The sequence below is a fragment of the Zerene cesonia genome, chromosome 16, assembly GCF_012273895.1.
Source record: "Zerene cesonia ecotype Mississippi chromosome 16, Zerene_cesonia_1.1, whole genome shotgun sequence".
Taxonomy (NCBI): domain Eukaryota; kingdom Metazoa; phylum Arthropoda; class Insecta; order Lepidoptera; family Pieridae; genus Zerene; species Zerene cesonia.
The window spans coordinates 6,504,882-6,516,683 of record NC_052117.1 but is presented as its reverse complement, the minus strand read 5'-3'; the positions used below and the strand labels follow the sequence as shown (position 1 = coordinate 6,516,683).

General features: G+C 32.2%; 1 protein-coding gene across 6 annotated transcripts in view; it reads left to right on the top strand.

Moving 5' to 3' along the window:
- Positions 1 to 383: 383 nt before the first annotated feature.
- LOC119832819 (amyloid-beta-like protein) overlaps positions 384 to 11,802 on the top strand; it is an 88,891-nt gene continuing 77,472 nt past the window's right edge. For all 6 annotated transcript variants that reach the window (XM_038356599.1, XM_038356597.1, XM_038356598.1 and 3 more), the window contains exon 1: positions 384 to 537. In XM_038356599.1, the coding sequence (XP_038212527.1) occupies positions 472 to 537 (66 nt within the window). In that variant the 5' untranslated portion in view covers positions 384 to 471. The remainder of the gene's footprint in view (positions 538 to 11,802) is intronic.

Here is an 11,802-nt window from a genome sequence, read left to right as displayed (position 1 = left end):
GACTCATTCAGCAAATTGTGTCCCACATACACTCGTAACCCCAAGTAAATTAAAACAAAAAAATCATATCGTACAAATGGAAATCATTTCCGATTTTCTACCTACACTTCTCTATTTCCAAGTGAATAAGAGCCAAAATCGCCACTGAAGGTTTATTAAAAAACTGATGGCTCATCATCGGGAAACCCAGACAGAGGTAGACGGAGACAGCATTCGTGATTCGTTATGGACACACTCCTCATGCATTGCGTTTTAACAGCACAGCGCAGGCGTAGTACTCCCTCGTCTGTCTCTATCCACCTTACGGCGTTTTGCGTTCCGTCCCTCTCGCTCCCGAGAGGGTCGATATATACGCTAGCTTCTAGGTACGCGTACATTGCCGTAGCGATATACTAGTACGCAGCTTTGAAGCGTCTTGAACAAACGTCAGCTGTGGCCAGTCGGGATCGGGAACGCACCGCGGCCGCAAATATGTCGCGCGCCGTGCTTTTTATTAGTGTTTTTACCATATTTTTGGAAGGTCTCCATGCTAGCCAGGTAAGTGTATAATATTTTACAGATATTCGTCGGCAGTTGCGGTGTTCCGGCAGAGTTAAACCAATAATCAATGATACAAAGTTTTCATGTTACGCGTAAAATAGAATGACCGGCGGAAAACGGCATGATACCTTAGAAGTTTTTCGTTAGTGACAATTGCTTGGTTTCGTGGAATTTTATATGAAAATTGGAAAAAATTATTGCGTAATACATAAATGTATGGTTAAAACAGAGTTTCTAGTAAATAAGTTAGGCTTTCCAAATATTTCTAGAAGATACTTAAGTAAGAAGAAATAAATATTCATAATTTAATTGACATAGTTCTAGTTATGTTGTATGTAGTTTATTCAGAAAATAGAACGTTTTTACTGTTCTTAATTTGCATAATGAAAAATGACAAGCGAAAGACCGTTTTTAAATTGTATTCCGTAGGCATTATTCTAGCACGTGTTGCAAATGAGACCTAGTCAATAGATTTCATGGACTGAAACTGTCGTAATCAAGCGATACACGCATTAGTTTTCTGATATATACCACCATAATGGATCGATAATTCAGAGCATACTTCGATAAAGCTGATTATTATGGGCGTCGGGTAGGCAGAACTAATAGGAATATTCCTTTTTGCAATCGTTATTAGATTTGAAGTGAAGTGGTTTTGCGGGATATGCAAATGAGGGTATTCGCAAAATCCTGTCCGCACCTGATGTAGATTAAGCTGATTCCAGATTCCACTCTGAATATAACTTAAATATATTAATTTAAAATCGGCATTGAAGCGCGCATACCTTTTTATTTAGATAATATTAATGATGTGCTGTATGTAACTTATGGTTTCTTTATTATCGTTTTTAGTTTTTGTTATAATTGAGAATACTTATAAGGACCAAGCAGCAAATTTATATTACAACGCAATCATTAATTTAAAGCTTTTTTAATATAACATAGAAATATTCGTTCATGAGAAATATGTAGAGTTATAAGACTAGTATAATTAGGTACTCATTTAACAAATTAAGAAAAAATATTCTATTAGACTTGGCTGAAACAACAACCAAAAAACCAGTTTATCGACATTAGAATGTCAGTACTATGGTTAAATTATTGTTATTAACAATAGTCTAAACCACTATGAAATTCTCAGAAAAAGACCAAATTTTAATAGGACCGTCTGGGTGACCACCAGCTTGAACCCCCTCCTGTCTTTTGAAGTCGTTTGAAAAGTTAGAATGAAAGTGTAATAATTAAAACTAGAGGATTTAGATACAGTATCCCAATTCAGTTATAATCGTTATGGGTGGTTGAACTGAGATTATAAATAGACATCTATTGCGCTTGCTTTAAATATAGTGCAGTACGGTATCGAACTATATACACATAGATATTTATAACAAGCACTAAGCCTGCGGCAGAAACGTGACTCTTACATACGTCGTAAAATTATATTATATAAGTAGATACGTCTTCATGCAATTTTGTTATTTGAAGCGTTGTTATTATTTAATACAAGTTGATGCATCACTGTATCAAATTAAGACAATACCTATTTGTCTGAAGTATTGTAATAAAATATATTTTGGGAGAAAACAAGTTTCTTTGAAGATTTTTTGAATTATCGATATTATTGTAAGTTTTTTCGATTGCAACTTAAATAACCGAATAAATCCATACTTAATCATGTTTTCTTCATCTTATTACATTATTATTTATTACTTATACTGATAAAACATACATATATATACGATACGATACGTAATGATTTATAAACCAAATCCTATAAAAATCTATTAAAGAAAGTACATTTTCCACAAGTTTTTAACAATTCTTTTTGATTGTATAGGGAAGTTAAGTGCATTGTAGCTGCTCAGTCATCGTTTATTGTAACTAAATGGGAAGAAAATCCGATTTTCAGCGAACATAATCCTGTTTCTCAATAAAGAGACCGGATTCGAGTTGAACTTGGCTTAAATAAGCGTAGAAAATTCAAACAAACATTTGCTTTTAATTTTTTGCCGTGACAGTTGCGGCCCGCCATTATTTTTGCAGATTAGGGATTACTTTTGCTTTTTATTTAAGCGGATTATTTATGATGGCATAATGATATTATCATTTAAAATTATTCTCCGTAAAACACTGAACAATATCTATTGGCTATTTAATTTTAGGATCGTTCCAGCGAAGAATTGAGATGATGCGGATTGAGAAATTTTGTTGCCATGGATGAAATTAGAAATTACCTACACCCCTTTCATAAGTTTGACATTTAGATGAATCTAGTTGTGTAGATGGGAGTATGCACTAGTTACACCCACTTGAGCTCAATGAACGCAGTGGGTGGTGCGTTGGAGTGGAATCGTGATAACTGGCCTGTTGTGACGTACAATGCGGTATGAGGGAGTATGGCTGAGGCAAATTATGGTATTAAAACGAGTATACACGGGAAATGGTTATGCTATGCAGCAAGGGTTGTACTTGTAAGGCTTTATTTCTTTGGTAATTAGTATATCTGAATGTCGTACATTTTAGCTATGCGGCAAACTATACTTTAATAATTATTGGGCAGTGAATGGCTTCTCTAATTTCTACCACATTTAAAATAAACTTTAATTTTTACTAATTCTAAGATTATATTATTATTAAAGTAGCAATTATACGTATAATTATTTACAAAATATATTAGTATCTTATATCCGATATATGCAGGGTATACAACCATAGGACCTAGACCTACCTATAAAACAATTAATAATTTAAACCATGCCTCCATAACTAAACATGTTACAGAAGTACTACATGAAATAACGATTAATCATTCAATTATAAATGGAAGAAAAATCTACCATGTTCTTTATTTGAAAATACCGCACGTACTAAATCTAAAAATCATTTAATTATAAACAATAGAAATGTTCTTCATTTGAAAATACTACACGCTCTAAATGTCAGAGCAAGCGCTAGAAGTTACGTAAGTTGGTGGTCAGCTACTGGTCTCTGGGGAAGCAGTTCTTATAGCGAGCTGACCATTAAATTTTTTGTTTTGAAACTACGATGTTTAATTTAAAGCATAGTGCACCATTCGTTAATAGCCTTAAAGGATTGTGTATTTATAATCTTGTAAGAGCATCACGCGCCTCACCACAAGTTCCTATAAAGATATTGAATGACCTTTACTCATTTATGTTTATTTGAAGATAATAGTGTTTTATTAAAATATTTTCTCAGACATAAAGTTAAAGAAAGATTAGTATTTTATAGCTTCCTTTGAATATGAACGCTACTAAATTTCATTGTAGGAAGATCTTAATTATGATTTTCTATTGACCTACAGAGGTATGGCTGTCTTATTTTCATTATCATGAAAATTATTTTTAAACGTGGTATAAACAGTAGCTACGATAATAAATTTACCCTTTATAGCTAAAACAATATTAATTATTTTTTTATGGTGATTCTTTTTATAAATTTATGTTATTAAATATTATGTTGTTGCTCTCAAACACGACGCTAAGTGAAGTATTTTTAATGAAAGAGAAATCTGATTAAAAGGGAACATTTTGTAACACAATTATAAATGAGTAATTGTTTTTCACAAAAGTAAGAAATTAACACATAAATTATTCAATGCTATAAAACTAAAAATTAAACATAAATTATAATAGCACATACAATTAATTTAATCAAATTGTAAATTTTCTGACATCAGTATTTTTATCCTATATGAAGATTGTAGGTAATTGGTTTTCATGCAGATATTTCCCCATTTCATGAACCAAACACTCGTTCTCATATTGGATTAAAACTGAAGTGTTGTGCAATTAAAAATTGACTGTTCGCAAATATCGAATGTTCATTGAAAGTGGAGACATACAGATGGGAATTAACGATAATTGCGTTTTCATATACTACCGTAGTGATGTACGGAATATTGATGCGGGGAAATGATCTCATTAAACGGTAATATTGAATTTGAAGTCTGTCAGTTCTATAGATTGTTATATACGTTAATATTTCAATGTACATAGGTGTGACGGGTATACATGGAGATTTGTTCACAGTAATCGCATTCACACACACACACACACGCACATACTCAGGGACTATTTTAATTACATTCCACTACAACTTCGTATACAAATAAACCATAATAGCTTATTGTGGGAAGAATAATATTTTCTATATTGTATGACAAAACTAAAGGAGTCGGTTACATACAAACATATATGAGAAGCTAATAGAAACGTGTTAAGCTAAACATGAGGACTTATCTAAAGTTTAAAACAGCGCCCGCAAGATGGAGCGCAGCAATCTTATAGTAGCGGAAACTTAACAAAGCTTTTAAAAATGATACAAAAAATAATAGAATTTCAGTCGATTTAAAAGTACACGATCATTATTGTTTCAATTGCTAGCTACTTCTAAGATAGACATTCAATCGAAATTAATAAGATGGTTAAGTAACAAGTACTTATACGTAGTACTTATGACTATATGATTAAAACACAAAGGAAATCCGCAAAATAAACAACGAGATAAATATTAAAACCTTAATTCCAGCTAAATTTTTCATACACACACTTCAAGCGTTCTCGTATGAGAATTAAAAAATATAGGGCGTGATTTCGGTTCATCACATTTCACCCTGTACTGGTTTGATGCAACATCGCTCAATTTAGTTAAGAATACTCGTGGGTCCTGTTACGAATATTACACACGTGCGGTGAAAATGCTGGGGTTATCATGTAATTTGAGTGATTTATATACGCGCTTAAGTTTTCTGCAGCTGCGGTATATTTGAAATACTTTTTACGTATTCATTTTACTTTCATTGCAATTGGGAAAACAATTTTTTACTCGTAGTCAAATGGTTCCGAGGCTTGCTTTTTATTTAATAGTTTTATTCCAGTTTCACATTTTTAGATTTGTTTCAATATTTTAAATAATGTAGGGAGTATTCGTTATGATTGAAATTGATATAGTTTATCTATGGCAATGTATTTGAATGTTATATATTACCTATAAAATGAAGTTTAAAAAATATACACCTTAAACCAAAAGATAAGTCTTTAAATACTGCCGGTTACATAGCGGACTATGACATATAAAAGCTTGTCAAACGTTAAATCCACCCGCTTCCATTGAGCAGATTTAATTCGAAAAATTCAATATCGAAACGACCGCGCCACAGCTCCCAGCGATCTCCGACTACCCTCAGGGAAGTTGTATGTAGTCTTTTGTTCGGGAAGTACATCTTCAAAGATGCGGATACATATAAGATACATAGAATAAGAAGTTGGGATGCGGGAATACTATTTTAAGTTTTCCACATTCTACGTTTCGCTGATGCCGTAGTTTCATGACAATGGCTTTTTTACAATGGCTTGTTGTATGCCTTTGTTTCTTAACTGTCTGCTCAGAATATTAAAACTGAGGAATGTATTCTGTTTTGTATAGTTAATAAGGGCTTCTTTGAGTATATCAGCTTGAAAATTAATCACGTTATCTTTATGTAGACACAGACGGCTGTGTTTATTTAAGATAATTTATTAAGAGAATGGAATAATAAATTGAACCGATGTAGAATTAAGTAAGATCTATCTTAAACATAACAAAAAAACTTTTAAAAAGATACCTAAAGTAAGCATATTGAAATGACAGAGTTGCTGACTCATGCCACTTCGCATGAAATATTTGCATGGCCTTTTATTTCTATCTAACAAAATATAAATTGCATGAAATGTAAAGGCTAATCTACAAGAGTTGGAAGAAAGCCAAAGTGAGTTGAAATTAAAATCGTTAAGCACACACCGCCGGAGGAAATACTGGTGTCAAGGCTACTTACTGGGCTTAGCTATTGTCACAAGGTACCCAGTATATACGCGGCTAGCTGTATACATAGCTCAAAAGATTTCTGTAAGAAGCTTACTATACTCCTTGTATGAACTCCTTGAGAAATTCTATTCGATGTCTATCCTGTAATCTATGGATTTATATGTTTTCTGTAGGTGATATTATGGTCGATAAAAGTGAAACTATTAAGTATAAAGTGTGCTTATGATCATTATAGTTATTAATTACTATATAATGCATATCATACAAAAAATTTCTATATTCTTCAATTAATTTACTATTTTTGTTAATATTTTTCGATTTGCTGATTGCACTTAACCTTTATTCATTTTTGAGTAACACAACTAACAACGCACTAAGCATATTTTGAACTTTGAAAGTGCAAAACGTTATGTCAAAAAGGGCTGGTTTCTGTTTTTCATCTTTCAAACCCAGCTCTGTCTATTACAAGTAAAAAGCACCAGCATAAAAGACAGCTACTAATCGATACACGAGAACAAAAAAGCTCGGAGTGAAACGGTGAAGTTTTTCTGCACATGTCCTTGTACTTTGAAGGCACGCGATCAGCCATTATTGATTAGTTTCCCACCAGCGTCCATTATGCTGGCAAATGGTTTGGCCAATGTCATAGCAGCTACGACGTAAATTAATATAAGTACATATGCGTGTAGGCGAATACAGTGTACCTGGTTTTTCTATTTAAACTTTGGAGTATTGAAAAATTTAATTTCTAAAGTGCTTTTTATAAGGTTATTTCATTCCAGAATTATAGATTATTTTACAAAATGTGATAAAAATCCATAAGAACCAGTCTTAATGAACCCAAAAAATTAGCTAAATTGCAATCATTAAATAGGATTTGACTTCAAATTCAGCTACACGAGTGTACTTTCAAATAGTTGACTCTTATCTTGTTAACAATTTCATTCTGAAGTAACGGAGTTGGCCGAGCCAGTGGACGTAGCATCGGTCCAACTAACACCAACATGCCGCTTACGGTTCTTAGGATCCAGTTAAGCTTGTTCTCGTATATGGCAATCGTAGTACTATACTATTTGCGCACAATTTCAAATATTTTCTCACGGGCTACAACTGCGATAAAAAGTACATCTATCCTAATGGTATGTGATGTGAATTGATTAGAAACGATAAAAAGTGTTGCGTTTGTTTTTTATGGAATGTTGTGAAGAAGAAGTGATAGAAATATATTGTTTGATAAATCTAATTTGATTTGAATTTTTGATTTTCATTTCTTTTCTTATAATTTCCCGATCGTATAGAATCGGAATACTTACTGGCCATTTATCTTTTCGTAGCGACGCTTTAAATTATTAACTCATGTATTATAATGAAAATTTCGTTATATTTGGAAAATACAAATATTACAAAACTATTCGAAGTAGACTTTATCATTAAGGAGAAATTACAATGTAGTTATAAATATCTTAAAAGTGGTTAAACCGTAAAACTTTTAATACATGCCATCTTGTGAACATTGTGCTACCCGATATTAAACCGATCTTTTGATAGGAACTTAAAGTTTATGGTCTTAAAAATTTTATGATTGACTGTGTTTTTAGTGATAGGGTGAATTTATACTATAAGTCTATATTCTATATTATTGATTGATTGATTTATGATGAAGTTTCCAAATACTAATTTTCATAACATTTAAGTAAATAAATACCACAATTTTAAACAGATGCGTTTTAAAAATATTTAAATAGATACATTATGCCTTGCGTTTAAAACTATATGAAAACAATGCCTATGAAAGAAAATGTTTACGCAACTGCAAAAAATCTAGTTATTGACTGTGCCAACCGTTATTTAACCTCGATTCTTTTATTTGATAGCAGCGACAACAGAAGTTCACATTAAAAAAAAACATATCATGAAAATTTCAACTGTCATCTGGCAAGATACACCCTAGTGACAGACATCCACACAGACACACAGCCAGACAGACTTCGAAGTAAGGTCCCGTTTTAATCCTTTGGGTACGGAGCAAAATAAATAAATAAAACAAACACTGAATTACTCTCACGTAAACGCCAACAGAAACCCCTTGATCACACGAATTGGTATTCATTAACAAAACGAGCCAACTAAAACACGATCAAAAGCTTTAATGAATCTTGCAACTCGACATATCACTTCATTGCTGCTAATTGCCCCAGCTAACCGGCCAATGAAGCGCGAAATGGCTATTCTGCCCCATTTACCATCGAGTAAACAATGTTAGTACATCTTGTGCATTGTTTGAATTATATATTAATTAATAAATTATAGTCTCTCTGAGGTTCTTCTTTAAGCAATTCACGGAAACGTCACACATGGACATGTTTGTAACAACAATTGATCGAAAGTACTTATACTCCTTCATAGTATCCGTCAGTAGGGACTAAAGTGAATTTTTAAAGCCTTAGTGGATGATTAAAAAGTGTTCACATATTTATTGTGGTATCCATCCAAAGGAACACTTGGTCAATTTTCCGCCAACACTTTCACAAGGATTTGTGAACGCTCGCTACTAGGCGATCCACCCGGGCGTTTCGTTGTCATTTCATAAAAAAGAGTCACATGACGTGATCTAGAAACATGGTGTACTCTATAGCTTCGTAATTGTATAAAACCAACAGCATCAATTTTATATTCTGAAGTATTTCCAAATTGTAGGTATCTATATGCCTTTGTTGCAGAAACGTAAGCCTAGCTCTTATCTCGCATGCAAAATTTCAGCGTACGATAACAAAATGTAAATTGCTACATGATCCTTTGTGATGTGGCAACACCCTCCAAGCGAGCGTGATGCAATTCATTCTAGAGCCTTCTCCCATTACTAATAGTTTAAAGTCACTTCCTACACCAGTATGATACATCTTGCCATATGATCAGTGAAGCACATGTTACATGCCACTAGACAATGGTTTACGAGCAGTCATGTATCATTTTGACGGCAGGCAAATGTGGTGTGAGGCGAACGGCGGAAAATTGAATATTTATACTACGTTTATGAAATTGTTGTTTAAACTTGAGTTTAAATGTGGTTGACGTTTAAGTTGTCTTTTATCAACTGACTTCAATAAATCAATGAGATTATCAGTTCGACTAGGTCTTTTTGTCATAAGTGTACTTAACTGATTTTTATAATTCTTTCTTTTATTGAAATTTGATGCCTGCCATGTGATTCCATTTAAATTTGGTCTATTTTTGGCAAATTGAAGACAGTTTTTTTTGTTAAAAGTCGTTTTATTATATTTATAGATTGATATTTGGAATTTATTATTTTGATTTTTTACAAGAGAGGACGGAAAGAGGATAGTCTAAAATTTTTGTTTCCTTATCTCTGAATTGCTTAATCCATGAATCAAGCACTAGAAACAAGCAAGACTCGCTGGTAGTACCTTTATGATGTTCAAGCGGTCATATAGAAAATGGTACAATTATTATCATGGAGATTGAAACACCTGTTCTAATGTCCGAGAGTTCTGCTTTATGAGTCGTGTGTCAAAACGACTCCAGCAAATATGCGGGCGACGAACAGAGCGGAAAATTGAATCCCCTTAATAGAGTCGTTTTAAACATTACTTTAAAATATGCATTATTTTATGTAGCAAGACGTTGCTGACGAAGTTTTAACAGGATCGCGAAGAAAACATGTTTCTTTTGACTTAAAGTTTCATCTTTATATAAGTTTATCTTGTTAAAAAAGAGGAAAATGTAGAAGAGATGTCTTGTATACAATGTACATTCCTTCTGTGAATACAACCATATATCAAGTTTGTGACTTCTTATCAACATTAACGAATATTTATTTTTAAATAAACTATAAAAAATTTTTAGGTACCTAAGTCCATTATATTTATTTTTGTAGCTATTTTTAAAAGAATTTCAAAACAGGAGAAGGTCCTCAATTCGATTGTATTTTTATTAACTTTTACAGGTTTATCCGATTTTGATGATTATTTTTTTATTTAAAAGCCGTTGCTATATGTGTGATACATTTGGTCTTGTTCTGACAATTTGAAGGTTTTGGACGGATTCGAAGGAAGAAGTGTCTTGTCAATAATAATTATTCCTTCTAGTCTTTCTTTGAATAGAAACATCAATTTACACCCGATTCATTCTGCAACCAATTGAAAATTTAATGTTTTACATGTAATATACGGATAAGATTTTATCAGCCCTTGTCAATCAAATCCCCTGATATCAAACAATGAATCGTAGACGGTAATCACCAGACCGGTTCGTCAATATTGGTCATACAGTTCAGTGGGTTATAGTGTTCCGTGTTCGCACAATAACAGCTCGATCATTGCCAGTGCTAAATAAATTTTTAGAACAAAACGTATTTATAGGACAGCTCTCAGTTTGAACTGAATGACTTTGTTCGTATTGGAATTTGCTGTGTGAATTGTTGTACGAAGCGAAATATGTTAAAATACATATAAATATAAATAGTATTATTTTATCTGTGTTTCTTCACGTTAATGAGGAAAATATGTTAGAAGAAAGGAAGCATAGGTTTTGAAATAGGAAACAAGAAAATATTTGCTTTCAATGGGAAATGCCGTTGAAAATTGTTATAGTATATCATAATATAAGATACATATTTAAATTTATGTAGAATGGAAAAATTCGATCATCAGGCTGGATTCAATCTCAACCATCGAAATTCCAAAATATTAATACTTTTCAAATATTTTTTACATTTTTAATACTATAAAATATATTATTATAATACTATATTACTATAATTGAAATGATATAAAATTTCATCATTCATTATAATCTACAAATAAAAACATGATGAGTATATATTATACTACGCTAAGAATCAAAAGACGTGTTCATATAGTTTGGAACTGAAAGAAAAAATATTGAAATGTATCTAGACGATATAATGTGAATATTCATATTTCACACGAATAAGAATTTATCGAAATAAAATCTCGCGAAGACGTTTCATAAAAAGTAACACTTCGCCAGACAAGAAAATTCTCCTCGATTCTAAAAAAAAAGACATGAGAAAATGTTCTTGAATGGATATTGCGAAGAATATCGGTCTTTGTTCACTTTTTATCCGGTAAATTTCAATTTTGTGCTCTGGTAATGGCGTTAGGCGGAAATTTTCATAGCATTTCATGAAAGAAAGCTGTTCCAACTTCTTTCAATAGTGAAGTATCATTCAAGCTTATTAAATAGTGCCTATGCATTAATTTTTTGCTTTAGAAATTTTTTGCTGAATTACAGCATTTTGCTACTCCATGTTTGTCCCATTTTATTTACGTTTGCGTTTTAAATTTTGAATCTTGAAATTTAACATCTATTAATATTGAACCTTGGGTTCATAAAATGTGTGATTTATTTATGCGTCCATTCAAAAATTGTAATAAACAGTAATTAGTGGCTTGA